This window comes from Dromiciops gliroides, chromosome 6 (genome assembly GCF_019393635.1).
Source record: "Dromiciops gliroides isolate mDroGli1 chromosome 6, mDroGli1.pri, whole genome shotgun sequence".
In the NCBI taxonomy this organism is placed as follows: Eukaryota; Metazoa; Chordata; class Mammalia; order Microbiotheria; family Microbiotheriidae; genus Dromiciops; species Dromiciops gliroides.
In genome coordinates, this window is record NC_057866.1 from 37,853,102 (window position 1) to 37,875,379 (window position 22,278).

The 22,278-nt window shown below is 40.6% G+C and overlaps 1 protein-coding gene across 1 annotated transcript in view; it reads right to left on the reverse strand.

The window, feature by feature from the left end:
• Positions 1-22,278, reverse strand: part of QSER1 (glutamine and serine rich 1) — a 42,571-nt gene that overhangs the window by 9,579 nt on the left and 10,714 nt on the right. The window contains exons 4-7 of the mRNA XM_043970207.1: positions 6,932-7,287; positions 4,974-5,090; positions 3,420-3,553; positions 2,436-2,647 (exon numbers count right to left, since the gene is read on the reverse strand). Coding sequence (XP_043826142.1) covers positions 2,436-2,647; positions 3,420-3,553; positions 4,974-5,090; positions 6,932-7,287 — 819 coding nt within the window. The remainder of the gene's footprint in view (positions 1-2,435; positions 2,648-3,419; positions 3,554-4,973; positions 5,091-6,931; positions 7,288-22,278) is intronic.

Consider the following 22,278-nt stretch of genomic DNA (forward strand, 5'->3'; position numbering starts at 1 on the left):
CAACTGGTACTGTTACCTTTAACTGCCACAGAGGTGGCGTGCATGCGAGCACACACACACAGAGGCACATGCCCACCCACGCCCACAATGACAGGTGGCTCCACCCCCTCCCCATCCTTTTACACAGAACTCTGGCATAGGCACAGAACACAAAAAGGAGGGAGAAAATGTAAAGTGACATTTCCTAGAAGACTCTGTTCAAATTTGAGAGACAAAAGACAAATTTTTGGTAGTAATTTTTCATGTCTATATTAGAATATAAAACTTGACTATTACTTTTTTTTTTTAAAGGAATTTAGGGTTAAGATGAGCACCTTCCCTCCTAGGAGGAGAAACAGATTTCATGTTGCCCAATGGTGACACCTAGTGGTCAGTCAAGTTTATTATTGAGTTCTTTTAGTTGTGTCTGACCCCATTTGGCAAAAGATCCTGGAGTGGTTTGCCATTTCCTTCCCCAGCTCACTTTACAGATGAGAAAACGGAGGCAAACAGGGTCATGCAGCTAGTGTCTGAGGCTGAATTTGAACCCAGGGAGATGAGCCTTCTTGACTCCAGGCCCAGCATTCTATCCACTGTGAAATCCTGGATGAAAAGGAACCTTCTCTTTAAACAAAAATGCAACCTAACTTATATGTCTTCCTTGAGCGGCAAATGCAAAAGCCAAATGTTCCTGTTATAAATAATGGCGGCCAATATATAAAAAGCATTCTAGAGTCAGTGCTGGTTCTTAGCACTGGTCTCACTCGCAGGCGCCACTACAGGCCCATCCGCTATGGAGAGCACTGTGCTGGCACTGCCAGAGGGGGAAGATAAAATCCTGCTCCCATGGGCCTTCGGGGGCTTTCCTTGAGGGAAGCCAGTTCATTCATTACTGACTTCCTGGGAGGCTGGCGCAGAGGACGCCCCGTGGGAGAGGCGGCGTTTCAGGCAGGCTCGGGAGGGCTGGGAACTGGGGAGCAGAAAGGCAGGAAGTCAGGAGGACCCCATGCTGCAACAGCCACAAGATGAGAAAAAAAGACCCCAGCAGAGGATAGGTCTGGACTAGGTGGTGAGGAAATGGGAATGTTACTCAGTGGGTCACAGCCAGCTCCCAGTGTGCAAGAAGCCCAGGGTGACGAGAGGGCACGTGGGGAAGGATGGTGAGAAGTAACAGCAAGAGTCCAGGCTGGGGGGAAGAAGAACCTGCCCGGCTCGGGGGCCTGGACAGCCGCCCTTACGAAGGCACCAGCTTGAAAACTGGAGGCTGTTCACAGGCCACTCTGGAGTCTGGCAGACCTGGCTGAGACCATTCAGGGAGCTGTGTGGCCACGGCCACTTGACACCTCTGTCTGCCTTAGTTTCCTCTACTGTCAACGAGGGATGATTCTATCACCTGCCTCCCAAGCTGGTCAGGTGAGGATAAGATATTTGTGGTTCACTTTGCAAACTTAAAAGTGCTACATAAAATGCTAGTGATTTTAATTAGTAAGTGTTTTGTCTAAGATTACACAGGTTGGGTCAGGCATGGGATTTGAACCCAGGTCCAAGTGAACCTGAGAGAGGAGGAAAAATGAAGAATCAGAAACAAAAATGATGTTTGGAACACGGAAAACTGGGAGACAGAGCAAAGTGAAAAGGAAGAGACTTCTGGATCTTGAGTTAATGACTTTGAGGTCCACATAGAATATTGACGTAAATGCCTGTTTAGACTAAGGAAAAAAGAAAGGGCACAAGATATAAATCTGGAAGGAAAAGACTACAAAGGGAGAAGAAACAGCCAGCCATGGCTGGGGTGAGCACACAAAAGAGCAGGGAAGAGACTTCCACCCTTATCTATCTCAGAAGCCAAGGGAGGTGAAGGGACCTCACCATGAAGACCTGCAGTGATACTTGTCAGTCACAGAGAGCGGAAAGTAAGCATTTAACATGTTAATGGTTTTTAGAGTACCCAGGAGGCAGCCTGGTGACTCGGTGAATAGGGCTGTAGGCCCAGATTCCAGAAGACCCAAGTTCACATTTGACCCCAGGCAAGTCACTTCACATCTGCCTGCCTCAGTACCTGCATCTGTCAAATGGAGATAATAATACCTGCCAGGGTTGTGATGAGGATCAAATGGGAACATATTTGTGAAGCACTTAGCACAGAGCCTGGCACATAGTAGGTACTATTACTGTCATTATATAAATGCTTATTCCTTTCCCTTCTTCTCTACAGTAGGTCTGGCTCTCTAGTCATTAGTAGTAACCAGCTTTCTTAGGGACAAGTATGACAAGCATTCCAATATTCAACATTCACTTAAAATGCTACATTATAAGTAGCAACGAGAGGAAAATACACTTCACTAAAATCTTTATTAAATCTGATTTTGGTGGACAATCTCTTAGAAGAGCTGCAGCTTCAGTTGATGGAGGAGGGCTCCGAGGAACCGTTGGCTGGGCACCCGCTGCCCACTCACCTTCTCCCTCACTGGCGCTCGTGTGTGTCTCAGGGGAAGCATCAGACTGGGGAGACTCCGGCTCTCGCTTCCATTTCTTCCGCTTCTTTGGCGGTGGCTCGGCCTTCGTCTTTGGCTGCTTAGCTTTGGATTTCACAGAAGAGACTTTTGTTGTTCTTGGTGCTGCAGGATCAGGAACTTTACTGGGGCCACTTGGCTTAGAATGAATAGTTCTGCAGTGTTAGAAGCATTAACGTTTTGTTAACAGAAGTTCTGTCAAATGACGTAGGAAGAAAACTCAGACCTGCACAAGTGACCTTAATGTGCTGAGCAGGACGGATTTCATCACCTTTAGCAATGGGATCTGGATTCTACATATGTCTAACAAAGACTCCAAAGCCTTCCTCATTAGAGATCTTTTCATCATTTCTATTCAGTGTTCAGTGAAAAGACGGATTATTCCAACTCTTTCATCCTTCACCTCCTTTCAGGGCACGCCTAACTCCCAGAAGCTTGAATAAGAACAAGCCGTGTGTCACACCTGGTTTACGAAGCCACAGGAACTCTGACAGCTTGAGGATCAGGACCTGGATGGTCACAGGCTAGGGAGAAAGCCATAGAACCTATGGCTACTGAACAGCTCTGCTCTGGATTGGTTCTAGGGAATTCTCCAGATGACAAGGTGAGGCTTATCCTGTTCTGTCTTGTTCTAAAGGCTAATACCCAGAACAGTTCCAGAAACCTAGATTTACACGAGCATCCTGGGATTCAGACTCCCAACCTGGTGGCATCAATAAAAAAAAGCACACAAGATCCCAGTGGGGACCATACCATCACAGAAAGCTGTGGTCTGTTATGGTGCCCTCAGCATCAATTTATTCAGTAAGTATTAGGGACTGAATTTTCAGTCTTTAATCACTAAAACTTAAAAGTCCAATATTTCACTCTCTACACACCATCATGAATGACAGGCCCTGCCCAATACTAAAGCAAGAAAAGAAGTACCTGGATGTCGGTAATGGGTGATTTCTTGGTTTTTTGGAGCATACTCTGACATATTCCTTCTTGTTGGTGTTTTCGATGAACTTTACATAAACCCGTCTGTATTTACTTTTTGCATCCCCAAAATATCCAAGATACTGAGGAGAAACACACAGACTCCAAATTATGACTGTACTCACTGCTTTGTAAAAAGTAGACTAAAATTCATGAAAAAATATTAAATTACTTCAGTGAACAATGATCAATTGTTTTTTTTAATTAATAAAGTATTTTATTTTTTTCCATTACATGTAAAGATAGTTCTCAACCTTTGTTTATACAAGCTTTACAATTTCAGATTTTTCTCCCTCCCTCCCCTCCCTCCCCCCTCCCCTAGACAGCAGGTAATCTGATATAGGTTATATATATATATATATATACATATATATATACACACACATAATAACATTAATCCTATTTCTGCATTAGTCATGTTATAAGAGAAAAAAAAAGAACAATGATGGATAACCTCTAAATAGAAAAAAACAACAGCATCAAAACCAAAAGAAATAGTATGGTTCATTTAGCATCTATACTCCGCAGTTCTTTTTTTTTTTTTCCCCTGGATTTGGAGATCCTCTTCTATCACGAGTTCCCTGGAACTCTTCTGTGCCATTGCATTGGTGAGAAGAATATAGTCCATCACAGTAGATCAACACTCAATGTTGATGTTACTGTGTACAATGTTCTAGTTCTGCTCATCTCACTCAAATGATCAATTGTTAAAAATGGCATCTTTTCCTTTCAGTTAAAAGCTTATACACAGCTTACCAAGGGGGTCATTAACGTTGGTCAGGCTTATTTCAGGTAGGGAATGAAGGTGCTTTGAGCAACACACCGCTATGAGCCTACAGAGGGAACATCAGAGTTCTCCCCCATTACACAACACCAAGGGAGACACCATCACTTGCTTGTTCAGATATTTAAGAAAATGTAAACTTCTACATTCATTTTCTTTCATTCATTCATTTATTTGTTTATTTTGGCTGAGGCAATTGGGGTTAAGTGACTTGCCCAGGGTCACACAGCTAGTAAGTGTCAAGTGTCTGAGGCTGGATTTGAACTCAGATCCTCCTGAATCCAGGCCAGTGCTCTATCCACTGCGCCACCTAGTTGCCCCTAAAATGTAAACTTCTGTTACCCTTCAAATAAAAATTTGTCTAGTCTTATTTTCATGCATTCAAAGGAAAAAGGCATGGGATGCTTTCATTTTATCTTTTTGTTTGTTTGTTTGTTTGGTTTTGTGGGGCAATGGGGGTTAAGTGACTTGCCCAGGGTCACACAGCTAGTAAGTGTCAAGTGTCTGAGGCCGGATTTGAACTCACGTACTCCTGAATCCAGGTCTGGTGCTTTATCCACAGCGCCACCTAGCCGCCCCACTTTCATTTTATCTTAACTCAGGCTATCCTAACACAAATTCCTTCTAGAAATGCAAACTGTAGAAAATACTGTGAGTTTCATCCCTGGTTTTTCTTGAGCAATGACCATCCCAAATTGGTAGATGCTGATTCTACTTACACTGTTAGTAGCAGCAAACTCTCTTTGCCCATCTCGAATTTCAGGAACAAACTTTTGCAATAAAGCCTTTTGTACTTTCCAGATCGCTGGTGGTTCTTTACCTGTTTTTAAAGCCACCTGTAAGGCACAGAATTAAATGAAAATGGATGATTGGATTTTCAGAGGCACAGAATCTAGAAAGTAACTTCAAAAATCAAATGGGCTAGCCTCCCCTCCAATACAGGAAACCCCTCCACCATGTTCTTTAGAGATGGAACATCTGACTTTTGCTTACCTCAAAAGAGTCTACTGAATCTTTAGCTACTTATCAAACTTCTTTATATTTAGTTGAAATTTGCCTTGTAGCTTCCACCACATTAGTCTTTTTGTTTTGTTTTGTTTGCGGGGCAATGAGGGTTAGGTGACTTGTCCAGGGTCACAGAGCTTATGTCAAGTGTCTGAGGTCACACTTGAACTTGGGTCCTCCTGAATCCAGGGCTAGTGCTTTATCTACTGTGCCACCTAGCTGCCCCCCACATTGATCTTTAAGGAGCCACAGTGTGTTACATTGGGGTATATCATAATATTGTACATTTAGAGACAGAAGATTATTGTTAGATGCTAATAGCCCTCACCCAAATACTATTCCATCTGTCTTCCATGCAATAGTTATTGTTATTTGAATTTTATAGTTTATAAATACTTTAGACAAACTGTGGTAACTTACACATACGTATCTCCCTCCACCCAGAAGGAACCTATGATTACATTGATATAGGACACACTCTCTGGGGCACTGAGGCTAAGTGCCATGTTCATGCATGGTCACACAGCTTGCAAACATCCAAGGTAAGACTTGAACCCAGGTCTCCCCGATTCCCAGGCTGGCCCTCCATCCACCAAATCATGCTGCTTTCCACCTACTATACCAAACTGTCTTATAATATTCCCAAGAATATATATTTTTTAACTTTTACTAATGCTTTAAAAAAGCCACTGTGGTCATTTCTCAATCCCTCCCACTCCCTTTCCCCCAACTTTCCCACATAATAAAGAAGCAGTTATAAAAAATAAACCATCATATTAATAATATCATCATGTAATACATCTCACCTTGAGAATAGAATTTATCCAACAATATAACTATGTAACCCCAACTATGCCAAGCTACAATTAGCAAGGGACTAAGATACAATTTATATTTCTTAAGTGCTTTTATTTTTAAATGACAATTAGTCCATTATTTTGATTATATTTTTGACAAACTGGAAAGCATTGCAAAGAATAAAATGACATGTTTAGCTTTTGAAAACTGAAGGGGTAAAAATGAGCCTTTGTATTATTAAGAATATCTGGAAATAAAGTGGAAATTCAACTGAATTCAATAACTTTATGAAGTGACTCCTTGTGTCAGAGATTGCTTGGTGCTGGGGATAAAAAGGAAAAACTGTGGAGTCTCTTTTTAAGACTCCTGTCATCTAATGTGTGTGTGGAGGGTAGAGTAGGTGGGACACTGACCACAAATAAGTAAAATTCAAGGTGCTCTGTTACAGGCAAAAGAGAGACATAAAGTGCTTAAGGAAAACCTGAGGAGGAAGGAAATCAGGGAAAGCTTCATGGGGAAGAGAAAGAAAATGAAACTGAAGGGAAAAGACTTTAAATGGAGATAAAGGGAAGAAAAAGGACGAATCTCTAGGACCTCACGCACGACTCATCCAGTTTGGCCAGAACAGGGTGTGATGGTCTGCAATGTGAAATAAGGCCAGAGAAGCAGCCTGAAGCCCGACTGGAAAGGCTTCCATGCCAGACCAAGAAGTCTGAATTTCTTCGGAAATACCGGAGCCACCAGAGGCTCATAAGGAGGGGAGTGGCACAGTCGGATATAGCAGATGGATGAGCCCAAGAGAAGCCGGGTGGGGGTTACCATGACGACATGAAGAGGGAGCATGTACAGCCTCTCTCAGCCTGGGATTACTTACCTTCAGGTTGTCGATGTCCTCCACCTTCACAACAAACTCATCCCGTTCTCGGTACTGCCCTTCTCCTCCACTGTCGCTGTTCTCCTCTTCGGTACATCCTTCTATCGCAGCTGCTTCCTGGACCTTTGCCAACTGGTCTGAAGAAACGCCATCAAGGCCGAGGCCTGAGAGCTTTGGTGGGTCTGCAGAGCTTGTGTTTTCTGGAGCCTTTCCTGCAGGGGACGTAGCTTGGTGTGCAGACTCTTGCTTCAAAGCAGCACTGGGAGTGGCGGCGGCAGTGGCAGTACTGGTGGCGGCGGCGGCAGCAGCAGCAGGGGTTGGCATTGTACCAGCAGTGGCCTTTGCAGCTTCTGCAACTAAATAAAGTATAGACACAGAGTCAGTACTCTGCCTCAAGCCTCTTATGTGCAAGAGGCCAATGAGTCATTCACGTTTACAGAGCCTCACAGAAATGCAGAGTCTAGCTAGATAAGTAGCAGCAAAAAAAAGGACCAGACCTACCCTTTGCTCCGAGCCATGCAGGCATCAAGAGCTCATCACAGACGTAGAAAAGGGGCAGCAGGATAGGATGGAGAGGCAATGAAATAAGTCCAGTCTACAAAAAGATGTTGAATGAGCCAAATGTAATGTGGCAGATCTGAGAGGTTAGCGTCATGAACACTGGATTTATAGCCTGGAATCCTGTTAAAGGCACTGAACTGTGGAGGACCTCATCGTGCTTGTGTTTAAAATGGGGAAAGCAGGTGATATTCTCTCTGTGGTCCCTTCAAAGTAAAATTCTCTTACTCCAAGATTAGAATCTAAAGCCCCTGAAGTAGTAGTGAGGGAACAACGGAGGCTGAAGGAAAGGGGGTTGAACCCTATGCTTAAAAAAAATATCGTGTGCGAAAGGGGGCCCAGAGCCAAAATGCTGGAGAAAAGGCAGTGACTTGCTTGAGTTTGTCCCCAAACCCTTCCCAACACATTAAGTAATGCCATAAAACAATTCCTGGAGCAGCAGAACCCACAAAAGGACAGCATGAAATAATTTTCCAGCCAAAGACAACTTAGAAGATCAGCAGGAAAGGTCTGTTGCACCAGGGTGAGAGTGAAGGGCAATCCAGCACAGGCCACACCAACACAGACCAAGCCCCAGCAAACATGGCTATTTTGAAGCTTGCAACCCACAAATGGTAAATGGGTAAAACAACTGAGCCGCTGGGGGTGGGGGTGGGGGCCAGAACTGTTGCTTTGCCCATACTCAGATCTGGGTCACAGTCCTGAGGGGCAGTTCCAGGGTAAAGAGGAAAACTAACATCAGAGCTTGAGGCTGCAATGGAGCAGGGACCCTCTTCACAGTTTCAGGGCAGAAAAAAAGTGTGATTATTCACAGACCAGAACACAGGCCAGGAGAGTAGTAAATACACCTCTCCTCAGATTATACCACTTTGTGTGAGAAAATAATAGGGTTTTGGGAATGCCCAAAGGGCCACCACAGCCACCTCCTTCCAGTAATTGGATTGACTGACTTCAATGATTAACTCAAAGTTAATTCAATTAAAACCACCCCTGCCTGGCCCTTAAGAGGGTGTGTTCTCAGAGGGTGTTGGAAGTCTGACCTCAGCACGGGACTACCCTCAAGTCCAATGAACCAATGGATTTGGTTGATGCTAGCCAATTAGCTTGAAGCAGTGTGTAAGTATTGCCTCTCCTCCGGACCTAGAAAAGGCTTCCACACACAGTTACTCTCAGTTAGACTCTCAGGAAGGCGCTCAGTGGCAGAGGACTTGGAGGAAGAAACAGGCCAGGCTGAGCTCTATTCTCTGCTCTAGGCTAGATAGGCCTTTTCTTAACTTTCAGAAACACGTGTGCTCTCTTTACTAATTTTTAATATACTTTAATAAATGCTTAATGCCCCAAACTGGTGCTAAAGCTGCTAATTTATAAGTAACAAATGTATCAGAAACACCAACTAATTTTCCCCAAACTTGGGACAGAAATAAGGTGACCACATATAGTTTTACATGCCACACTTGGAAGAACTGAAAACTTACAGGTCTCAAGAAGTATCTCTGAAAACAGCTGCACAAAACCCCTGAATCTTGGGACAGTGCACCCTCCACCCTGGAAGCAGAACTCTACTTTAACAAAGAATTAAAAGTCAAGAAATAGGCTGGGGAAATGAGCAAAGAGAAAAAAATTCTGACCATAGAAAGTTGGTAAAGGAGAATAAAAAAATACTGAAGAAAAAAAAAACCCTTAAAAAACAGACTAGGCCAGATGGTTAAAAAGAATGTACAAAAACTCACTGAAAAAAAAACCCCAAAACTCTTTAAAAATTAGAATTGGCCAAATGGAAAAGGAGGTACAAAAACTCACTGGAAAAAAATTTCTTAAAAATTAGAATTAAGGCGGGCAGCTAGGTGGCACAGTGGATAAAGCACCGGCCCTGGATTTAGGAGGACCTGAGTTCAAATCTGGCCTCAGACACTTGGCACTTACTGTGTGACCCTGGGCAAGCCACTTAACTCTCATTGCCCTGCCCCCCCCAAAATTAAAATTAAGCAAATGGAAGCTAATGACATCATGAGAAATCAAGAAACAATAATACAAAACCAAAAGAATGAAAAAAATAAAAGATGTGCACTGGAAAAACAGCAGATCTAGAAAACAGATCCAGGAGAGATAATTTAAATATTATTGTACTATCCAAAAGCCAAGATCAAAAAAAGAGCCTAGACATCATCTTTCAAGAAATTGTCAAGGAAAACTGGGGGTAAAACAGAAATGGAAAGTATCCACTGATTACTTCCTGAAAGAGATCCCCAAATGAAAGCTCCCAGGAATATTATAGCCAATTTCCAGAAATCTAAGATTAAGATGAAAATATTGCAGGCAGCCATAAAGAAGCAATTCAAGTGGCAGCTAGATGGCGCAGTAGATAGAGCACCGGCCCTGGAGTCAGGAGTACCTGAGTTCAAATCCGGCCTCAGACACTTAACACTTACTAGCTGTGTGACTCTGGGCAAGTCACTTAACCCCAATTGCCTCACTAAAAAAAAATTAAAAATTAAAAAAAGCAATTCAAGTATCATGGAGTCATAATCAGGATAACACAAGATTTAGCAGCTTCTACATTAAAGATTGGAGGGTTTGGGATATATTTCAGAGGGCAGAGGAGCTAAGATTATAACCAAAAATCACCTACCCAGCAAAACTGTGTATAAGCCCTCAGGGGAAAAAATGGATATTCAAAAAAATAGAGGACTTTCAAGAATTCTTGATGAAAAGACCAGAGCTATTTAGAAAAGCCGACTTTCCAATACAAGTCTCAAGAGAAGCATAAAAAGGTAAACAGGAAAGGGAAATCACAAGGGACTTAACAGAGGGGCATAGGTGTGAGTTAATATGAAGGGATGATAGCCAAAAAAATAAAATTAAGGGGTAAGGCAAAGGAATACACTGGGAGAAAGGAAAAGGAGAGGTGTAGGGGAGTGAGTGAATCTTTTTTTGTTGGCCCAAAGAGGGAATAACATACATACTCAATTGGATATAGAAAACTATCTTACCCTACAGGAAAGTAGGAGGGAAGGGGATAGAAGGGGTAGGTGGGTCATAGAAGGTAGGGCAAATTGGGGGAGGTGATAGAAGCAAAACATTTCTTTTTTTTTGGTGAGGCAATTGGGGTTAAGTGACTTGCCCAGGGTCACACAGCTAGTAAGTGTCAAGTATCTGAGGCCGGATTTGAACTCAAGTCCTCCTGAATCCAGGGCCGGTGCTTTATCCATTGTGCTACCTAGCTGGCCCCCCCCCCCATTTATAAAAATATGAGCCATTTTCCAATTGATAAATGATCAAAAGATATGAACAGTTTTTGAATGAAGTAATCAGAGCTATCTATAGCCACATTAAAAAAATGCTCTAAATCACTACTGATTTGAGAAATGCAAATTAAAACAATTCTGAGGTACTACCTCATACCTAATAGATTGGCTAATAAGACAGAAAAGGAAAATGACAAATATTGGAGGGGATTTGGGAAAAACAAGACATTATTGTCTGTTGGTGGAGTTATGTACTGATTCAACCATTAGAGCAATTTGGAACTATGCCCTAAGGGCTATAAAGCCATATATACCCTTTGACCTAGAAATACCACTACTAGGTCTGTATCCAAAAATAAATAAAAAAGGAAAAGGATCTCTATGTACAAAAATATGTATAGTAGCTCTTTTCTGGTGGCAAAGAATTGGAAATTAGGTTGATGCCCATCAACTGGGGAATGGCTGAACAAGTGTGCTTTGTGATTGTGATGGAATACTATTTTGCTATAAGAAATAATGAGTAGGATGCTCTCAGAAAATCCTAGAAAGACATGAGCTGATACAAAGAAATGTACTGTGTACAAAGTAACAGCAATATTGTGACATGATCAGCTGTGAGTGACTTGAATATTCTCAGGGCAACTCTGAAGGCCGTTTGATGAAGAATGCTATTGATAGTGTCTGAATACAGATAGAAGCATGCTTTTCTTACTTTATTTTTCTGAAGAGTTTGTTGCTTTCAGGAGGTTTTGTACCTCTTTGTGCCAAGTTGTTAATTTTCTTTCCAATTCTTTTTTCCACAGTTTTCATTTCTTTTCCATTTTTTTCCTTAAGTGCTGTCATTTCATTTATAAAAATATTTTTTTTTTTGAAAAAATTCTTGCTTTATTCTCTTCTATAAATTCTAGTTTAGTTTGTGAATAAGCTGTATGTTTTCCCCTGAGGCTTTGCTTTTAGAGATGCATTGGAGACATTCTCTTCTGAGTTTATGTCTTGACCTTCCCCTGTCACTATAATAGCTCTTTATAAGATTATTATTATTTATTTATTTTTGCTCATTCTTCCAGCATACTTTTCAATTTCATGCTTGATGTTAGGGTTGCCATACTTGTGGAAGGAAGGACTGGCCAAGCACCTATTCCAGTCATGATGACTTTGTACACAGCTTCCACTCAGTGTTTACTTGACCTGATCCCACACCCAAGTGTCTTCAAAGTTCTCTCTTCATGCTGATCTGAGCTAGACAAATGATTTACTGTGACTTTTCTGGATTTTCCTCATCAGAATTCCATCTGGTGCATTTCTAGGTCTGTTAGGAGGAATTCTGCAAAGGAAAGCTTGGCTGCACCATCTTGACTCCACCCCAGGACTCTCAGTGAATTAGGACTTGACTGTCTATTATCTATTGTTGCACAGGAACAAATCACACCCATGGTGAAGACTAAAGACAGGACCACACAGAGGCCAATGGTAAGAGTCCAAGAGCATTAGCTCAGATTCTGACATTGTGGAAAAGCATTCTGGTCCTGGATCTTTGGGAGTGGAAACCAGGCTTGTTCTGAGGTTCTTTCCTCCCTAAGGACCTTGAGGGAAGGCAACAACATCTTCAGCTAGGGCCCCAGTTCTCATGCTGAGCGTCGACAACCTGGGCTCCCTTTGCTTTTACCCTTCTTCTGGTACCATGTCCCTCTAAGGTTATATTCTCTTTAAAATTTAATCTAATCTAATTTAAACAAAAGTACATTTTATTGTTGGAGAAGTTGGGGAAAAATTGGAGCACTAATACATTGTTGGTGGAGCTGCGAACTGATCCAACCATTCTGGAGAACAGTTTGGAACTATGCCCAAAGGGCTATAAATCTGTGCATACCATGTGACCCAGCCATACCACTATTAGGTCTTTTTCCCAAAGAGATCATAAAAAAGGGGAAAAGATTCACATGTACAAAAATATTTATAGCTGCTCTTTTTGTGGTGGCAAGGAATAGGAAATTGAGGGGTCGCTCATCAATTGGGGAATGGCTGAACAAGTTGTGGTATATGAATGTAATGGAATACTATTGTGCTGTAAGAAATGATGAGCAGGAGGAGTTCAGGGAAACCTGGAGGGACTTGATGAAATGATGGTGAGTGAGATGAGCAGAACCAGGAGAACACTGTACACAGTATCATCAACATTGTGTTGATCAACTGTGTTAGACTAGATTCTTCTCACCAATCCAACGGTATAAGAAAGTTCCAAAGGACTCATGATGGAAAAGGCTCTCCAAATCCAGGAGAAAACAAAAGGAACCATGGAACATGGACAGTGATTGGACCATACTATTTCTTTTGTTTTTGGTGCTGTTTTTCTTTTTTGAGGATTTCCCTTTTTGCTCTGATTCTTCTCGTATAACATGACTAATGCAGAAATATGTTTAATGTTATTATATACATACATACATACATACATACATACATATAAACCTATATCAGATTACCTGCTGTCTAGGGGAGGTGGGGAGAAAAATTTAAAATTGGAAATCTTATCTAAACAAATGTTGAAAACTAAAATAAATACATAAATAACATTTTTTTTAATAAAGAAAGAAATGATGAGCAGGCAGGTTTCAGAAAACCTGGAAGGACTTGCATGAACTGATGAGTGAGATGAGCAGAACCGGGAGAACATTAGACACAACATCAACAACATTCTGTGTTGACCAACTGTGATAGACTTGATTCTTCTCAGCAATACAATGGTCCAAGATAGTTCCAAAGGACTCATGATGGAAAGTGCTCTCCAAATCCAGAAAAAAAAAGAAAAACTGTGGAATCTAGATGTAGATCAAACCATACTATTTCTATTGTATTTTGTTGTTGTTTTTTCTTTTTTGAGGTTTTTCCTTTTTGCTCTGAATCTTCTCTCATAACATGACTAATGCAGAAATGTTTAATGTGATTGTACATATATAACATATCAGATTACTTGCTGTCTTGGGGAGGGGGTAAGGTTGGGAGGGAGGGAAAAATTTGAAACTAGAAATCTTATAAAAAAAAGGTTGAAAACTATCTCTAAATGTAACTGGAAAATAATAAAATATTTATATGGAAAAAAGTACATTTTATTGTTATCTTTTATTTTTATATCATTTAAGATTTCTCCCTGTAGCTTTTCCCCTCTCAGACAGCTGTACCTTATAAAGAATTTTTTTAAGAGGAAAAGGAAAAAAATTCAGGAAAAGTGAACAACAAATCCTTTGATTCAGCAATACCACTTCCATGTTTGTATCCCAAAGAGATCCAAAAAAAGGGCAAAGGATCTACTTGTACAAAAATATTTATAGCAGGTCTCTTTGTAGTTGCAAAGAATTATTAACTGAGGGAATGCCTATCAATTGGGGAATGACTGAACAAGCTATGGTATATGAATGTAATGGAATACCAGAAATATAATACAAGAATATAAGAAATGATAAGCAGACAGATTTCAGGAAAACCCGGAAAGACATGAACTGATGCAAAAGCAAGTAAGCAGAACCAGGAGAATACTGTCCACAACAACAGCAACATTGTACAATGATCAACTATAAATAACTTAGCTATTCCCAGCAATAGTGATCCAAAACAATTCCAAAGGTCTATAAGGAAAAATGCTATTCAGATAAAGAACTGATGGAGTCTAAATGCAGATTGAAGCATACTATTTTCACTTTATTTTCTTTCCATGTCTTTTTTTCTTTTGGTCCATTTCTTCTTTCACAACATGACTAATATGGGAATGTTATACTTGACAACATATATATATATGTGTGTGTGTGTGTGTGTGTGTGTGTGTGTATATGTATATATATATATATACACCACCTTTATTAAATTGCTTATCATCTGGGGGGGAGGGAGGGAGAAAATTCAGAACTCAAAATTTTCAAATTAATGTTGTCTTTACATGTAATTAGAAAAAATGCTATTAAAAAACTGAATGACACATGAAGAAAGTCTGGTACATGCAATGTTTCACACCTATGGATCCCAACTTCCACAAAGAAGCAGGGGAGATGTCTTCTTATATCTTTTTCTTTCAGCCAAACTTGTTCTTTATAATTCCAAAATTATTTTGTGGTGGTTGTACTGTTTTCACTGTTCTGGCTCTGTTTACTCTAATTTACAACTGCTTATGCAATTCTTTAGAGGGTTCTCTCTGTATTCACCATGCTTCCATTTTCTTACAGCAAAATGAAATATTTCATTACATTAATGTACCATGAGTTGTTTATTCATTCCCCAATTGATGGCAGGGACTTCATTTCCAATTCTTTGCTATAACAAAAAGTGTTGATAAGGTAAAGGGAATTTCCAGTGTGAAAACGCTGCTATGGTAAGGGAGAAAGTCCTAGAAGTAAGAAGTGGATTCCAGAAAGGAATGAAATATTTATTTGCTCAGAAACAAATGATTTAAAAGAAGTCATTACTGAAAATAAGATGAAAGTTTGGGTTGTTTACATTTAATTTATGTAGATCAATAGCCCTAACAAGGAGATCAAAAAAGCCTAGAAACTACTTCAGTCAGTTAACATTCCATCTTTTTTTTTTTTTAAAGGAATGATCCAAAAAAATATGCTTCAATCCATTTTCAGACACCATCAATTCTTTCTCTGTAGATAGATTGCAATTTTCATAAGTCTTTCAGAGTTATCTTGGATCTTTGCATTGATGAAAATAACCAAGTCATTCACAGCAGATCATCTTACACTATTGCTGTTATTTTGTATATAGTACATTTCACTCTGCATCAGTTCATGTAGGTTTTTCTGATAGCATCCGGCTCATCATTTTTCTTTTTTGTTTGTTTCTGATAAAGTAACTAAGAAAAACAATTGTTTCAATCTGTATTCAAATACTATCAGTTCTCTCTCTTTAGATGGACTGCATTTTTCATAAGAGCTTTGGAGTTGTCTTGGATCATTGCATTGCTGAAAATAACAGTCATTCACAGGAGAACATTTCACAATATTACTGTTATTTTGTATACATTAGATTTCACTTTGCATCAGCTCATATGGTCCCTCCAGGTCTTTCTTTTCTTTCTTTCTTTTCTTTTTTTTTTTTTGCAGGGCAATGCGGGTTAAGTGACTTGCCCAGGGTCACACAGATAGTGTCAAGTATCTGAGGCTGGATTTGAACTCAGGTCCTCCTGAATCCAGGGCCCATGCTTTATCCACTGCGCCACCTAGCCGCCCCCAGGTCTTTCTGATGGTATCCTGCTCATCTTTTTTTTTTTTTTTTAATAGTAAACTACATTCATATAGTACTTTAAAGAGAGATTTCCTTACAATGAACCCATAAGGCTGATTACTACAGTAATAGAGGACTTTTATATAGTACCATAAACTTGAAAGAATTTTCTTCACAATAGCCCAGCAAAATAAGTAACATACAGTTTGCCATCATCATCAATCCTCATCATCCTCAGCCAGTCCTCATCACTGTCAATCAATCTTCCTCTTTTCAATCCTCATCTTTTTCTAATCATCACCATCTTACATTATTCTTGCTTCTGCTTCAAAAACTTTTTCACAATTACTATTGTTAACTGTTTCCCTCCATCCTCTTCCCTTCCATGATATTTACTCTATTTTCTATCTTCTTTTACCCCTCCCTCCTCAAGTGTTTTGCTTCTGACTGCCCCCTCCCCCACTCTGTCCTCCCTTCTTTCACGCCTCCCTCCTTAGCCCTTCCCCATCTACTTTCCTTCAGGGTTGGATAGATTACTCCACCCAATTGAGTGTATATGTTATTCCCTCCTAGAGCAAACTCTGATGAGATTAAGCTCTTTGAGCTAATTCTGTTGATTGTAAGGCTCATTCACTTCCCCACTCCTCCCCCATCTCTCCCCCCACTCCATAAACTCTTTCCTGCTTCTTTCCTGTAAGATTTCACCCTATTCTACCTCTCTCCTTTCTCCCTCCCCCAGTGCATTCCTCTCCCCCCTCAATTTTACCCTAAAGATGTCATCATGGGGCAGCTAGGTGACACGGTGGACAAAGCATACATCCTGGACCCAGGAGAACCTGAGTCCAAATACAGCCCCAGACACAAGATACTCACCAACCCCAACTGCCCCCTTCCCAAAAGATATCCCAAAAAAAAAAAAAGTTTTCCCTTCATCTCATCTATGCCCTCTAAATTTATTCCTATTATCTGCCCTAATACTCAAAAAGCTCTTTTGATTTAGACACATCATCTTCCCGTGTAGGAATGTAAACAGTTTAACCTTTTAACATCTTTCATGATTTCTTTTTCCTGTTTACCTTTTTATGCTTCTCTAGGGTCTTGCATTTGAAAATGCAATTTTCTATTCAGTTCAGGTGTTTTCATCACAAATACCTGAAAGTCCTTTTTTTCATTGAAGTCTCATTTTTTCTCCTGAAAGATCATACTCACTTTTGCTGGGTAGGCAATTTGTGGTTATAATCCCAATTCCTTTGCCTTCTGAAATATTATATTCCATGCCCTCCAATCCTTTAATGTAGAAGTTGCTAGATCCTGTGCTATCCCGATGATGGCTCCACAGTATTCAAATTGTTTCTTTCTGGCTGCTTGCAGTATTTTCTCCTTGGTCTAGGAGTTCTGGAATTTGGCTATAATATTCCTGGAAATTTTCCTTTTAGGATCTCCTTCAGGAGGTGATCGGTGTATTCTTTCAATTTCTATTTTACCTTCTGCTTCTAGAATATCAGGGCAATTTTCCCTGACAATCTCTTGGAAGATAATGTCTAAACTCTTATTTTGATCACGGTTTTCAGGTAGTCCAATAATTTTCAAATTATCTCTCCTGGATCTAGTTTCCAGGTCAGCAATTTTTCCAAGAAGATATTTCACACTGACCTCTATTTTTTTATTCATTTGGATTTGTTTTATTGTGTCTTGGTTTCTCATAGTCACTGTTCAATCCTAATTGTTAGGCAATTATTTTCTTCAGAGAGCTTTTGTATCTTTTTCCATTTGGCTTTTCAAGCTGCTGACTTTTTTCTCATGACTTTCCTGCATCACTCTCATTTCTCTTTCCATTTTTTTCCTCTACCTCTTACTTTGTCTTCAAAGTCCTTTTTGAGCACCTCCATGACCTGAAACCAATTCGTATTTTTCTTGGAAGCTTTGGATGTAGGAACCCTGATGTTACTATCTTCTTCTAAGGCTGCTCCCTTGATCTTCCTTGTCGCTAAAGAAATTTTCTATGGTTCTCAACTTTCTCTGCTTGCTCATCTTGCCCATCTTTTACTTGACTTTTAACTCCCTCTTACAGTGGGGGCCTTACTTCCAAGCTACACTGTGCTATGCTTAGGTATTTCAGTTTAAGGAAGGGCAGGTTTTTCACTTGCCTGGCCTGTTCTCTGGTTGGAAAATAACCTCAAGTCAACTTGCTAATTAGCCAGGCAGCAACACTTTGTGTGCTGTGGCTGTTAGCTCTGACGAGCCTGTTCCCCTCCCCAACCTGGGCCTCTCGCAGCTCGAGATTTCTTCCTGGTTCCCCACCAGGGTAGGACTGCCAAATTCCTCCTTAAGTCCCACAGACACCCCTGTATTTCCCACCCCCTCCCCATGCCAGCTGTTCAGCCCTCTCACCCGATCATAAAATTAGTTCCAGAAGATGCTGGTACTACAGCTGATTAGGAGGCTCAGGGTTGAGTTTCTCTGGAGCAGCCTGCTTGGGGCTGGATCTGCGTCAGTACTCCCAACTCTGCTCCCAGCCCAGCATGGGCTCCCTCTAAGCTGTAAATAATCTGGAAAAATAATCTGAGTCCGTCTTTTTGTGGGTTCTTCTGCTCCAGGGGTTGTCTTATGACTGTTTTTAGAGTAATTGTGTCAGGAGCTCTGAGCATTTCTTGGCTCCATCCCCCCTAATATTTCATCTTGACAAGAAATATGGCAGTTAAGGGTAATGCCAGTCTAGAATATAGACTCTTTGTAAAACCTTAAAGAAGAGCAGGGTATTGTTAGATTATAAGCAATGCCATCACTTCAAAAAGCAAGATGCAGGAGAGAGAAACACTAAAGAAGGCATGGCAAGATACTCAGTTAAAGTTATTCTGAAGATATTTAAAAGTTGGAACAAGAACAACAAATATACATTAGGAATAAAAATCTTTGCAGATCTTTTCAAACATACTCTTTTCACCACTTAGGGCAGTGGAGCCACAATATAGAGTGAGAAGAGAAAAAATTAAGGTGCTGACAAAATCTATAGTATTAATTAATTAGTACATGTCTTCGAAGAACAATGCAAACAGACAACTAATTGGAACAGAAGATGAAAAAAAAGCAGCTAGACTAGACCAAACATACAGGAGATGCATCCCAGAAGTGAGTTTTGAGGGCAACAAGGGACTGTCCCAAAGGTGCCTGGAGAAAACACATAAGGATGTGCATACATATATACATGCATATATATGTACACATACCCCTCTCAGACTTTTGTTACCCAAAACAGTGGCAGAGAACATCAGTACTACCAACTCAATATGCTTACTTTCTCATCTATACATAAGCTTTTATGAAAAGTAATCTGCACATGCAAAAAGGCAATCCTTGATGAGAAACAGGTTTTCACTAGTGATATTCCACAGCTGACTGAGATTTTTATGAATACACTGCCGATATAATAATGCATAATACATATTTAAAGAATGTGTACTCCTAAGCAGCAGAAAAAAACCCAATAGATTTGGAGTAAGATTCAGATTTGAATCTCTGCTCTGCCAAATATTACTGGTGTGATCTTGGGTCTTTCTTAGTTTCCTGATATAGTTTCAAACCTACCTCTCCTGCCCCAGCCTCTTTGCTGACCTTCAGTATCACATCTCCAGCTGTCTTTCAGACATCTTGAATTAGGTGTCCATTAGATGTCTTTAAACTCACCATATCCGAAACAGAATTCATTATCTTCCTTCCTAAACCCTCCCCAACTCCAACTATCCCCATCACTGTAGAAGGCAACTCCATCCTCCTGGTCCCCCCTCAGGCTCTCAATATAGAAATCTTCCTGGACACCTTACCATCTCTCACTTCCTATCTGTTACCAAGGCCTGTCAATTCTGCCTTTGCATGAGCTCTCGAATATGCCTCTTTCTCTCCTCTGACACTGACACCAGTCTGGTACAGGCCCATATCACCTCATACTTGGATTAATATGCATTTTGCTGGTCTGATAATGCCCCTCCCTTACTCAATAAACTCTAGTGGCTCCGGAGATCTAAGGATCAAACACATAATGCAGTCTGGCATTCCAAGTCCTTCATAATCCAGCCTCCTCCTCCTTTTCCAGTCTTCTTACATCTTATTCCCAGCCAAGTACTCTTCAATCCAGGCCTCCTGGCTGTTCCACAAACAAGACATTCCACTTCTTGGCTTTTAAATCATGGAATAAGGGGCTTATTGACTTCAATTTTGGATAACAGAGACCCTTTACCTATGAGCCAAACAAGACCTCTGCAGACATATAGACCTTTCAAGAGAAAAATCCACACCAACCATTCACACACATTGTAAGCAATGCATGCGAACTTCCCAATTCCGATCACTCTCTAAAACAATGGTTTCCAAATACTTTTTAAAAACTTTTTGACCATCCAAGCACCTCCATGAAGACTCGGTTCCAGTGCTGCCTTCTATAAGAAACCCTTCAAGATTTGCTCAGTTGCTAATGACACCCCCCACTCCCTATCATTGTTTCCTCCAGCTAGATTGTGTCTTTATGTTAACAGAGATGAGCACACTGCCTAAGACATAATAGGCACTTAAATATTTCACTGATAGATCACCTACCACTCACCTTGCAAACACACATCTCCTTGGCCACTGCTATTGCCCCAGCCTGTTGCTGAGCTTTCATCTGTTCCCATCACCATAACCACCACCACCATCACCACCATCAACCAAAATTCTTCAAAATAGATGGAGAGGAACAGAAGAAAAAGGAGGCTGCCCTGATAGTCTTCATGTGCCACACCTGTCTGACCACTGATTACCACTACCAAGTCTGTCCACAGTGCCTCTGGCTGAAACTAAGTAAGAAAAGGGAGGTTGCAGGGATTTATATTCTTCATACATTCCCACCAACTGTCTTAGCCCCTGAAAGGCACAGTCATCAATCTAGAGATCTTGCAACAGAGGTTTTGATTCTTTGTTCTATCTAAAAAATGTCACCACAGAGTAACTACCTGTGTGATCCAGGGCAAGAATTTTCTGGCATTCCAAATGTCTGTATTCATAAAAAAAAGCAATTTTTATATCCTCACCATATTCTCCTTGTGTATTTTGTCCTAAGTGGCTTCTTACTTTACCTCTACCCCAATGAGAATCCCAGGAAGAAGAACCTGAAGAAGGGAAAATCTAGCTATGCTTCTCACTGTATATACAGTATGGGAGTCCTACTTTTCTCCTCAATTCTTTTCATTATAAGCATTCCTTGATGAGATTGTAGATTTTACTAGATTACTCAACATGACCTTGAAACTATCCTTTCAAACCTGTTTTTCATATACATTCTTAGGAATTTGATTAGGCACAAACAACTGTTTCATTAATTCTAAACTAAAAATATCAAAGAATCTTTAGAAATTCTATTTTTAAGAACCACAAACACCTTCTTGCTTAACTTTTTTCCTCCTCTGCTAAAAGGAAAGACTCACCAAGGAGAGGAATATAGCAACTGACACAAAACCAAAAGAAATCAAATTTTAAAAACGAGTTCACACCTTCTTTTATAATAAATCCACATCGGATGTGGGTATAGGGGCAGCTAGGTGGTGCAATGGATAGAGCACCAGCCCTGGAGTCAGGAGGACCTGAGTTCAAATCTGACCTCAGACACTTGACACATACTAGCTGTGTGACCCTGGGCAAGTCACTTAACCCCAACTGCCTCACCAAAAACAAACAAAATAAATAAATAAATCCATATCACTGGCTTTTCCACACTTTATTAATATAGTTCTCTCCCCAGATCTGAAAAGAAAGCAAGCTGGAAATCTGGAGAATTTTGTGACTTTATTAAAAGTTCTACAACTATAAGATCAGCAATCTATATCTGTAAGGAACCTCATAAGCCATCTAATTCAACCCCGTAGTTCTATTTTTTTCTTTTAATTTAAAATTATTTATTTATTTGTTTGTTTTGGTAGGGGCAATGAAGGCTAAGTGACTTGCCCAGGGTCACACAGCTAGTAGGTGTCAAGTGTCTGAGGCCGGATTTGAACTCAGGTCCTCCTGAATCCAGGGCCGGTGCTCTATCTACTGCTTCACCTAGCTACCCCCCAACCCCTTAATTTTATAGAAGAGGAAAATGAGGTCCACGGAGACTAAGTGATTTGCCAAAGGTCACTTAATTACCAAGTAGGAGAGATGCAATTTGGGCCTGTGACTCCAGTCACTGCCTCTTTAGAACATTACTGTGTACTGTAACAGTGTCAAATTCAAACAGACATGGATCCCCTGCAGCATATTGACTCAGAAAACACTATGTCATACTGCATTTTAACAAAGTTTGTATAGCAGGTGTGCTGC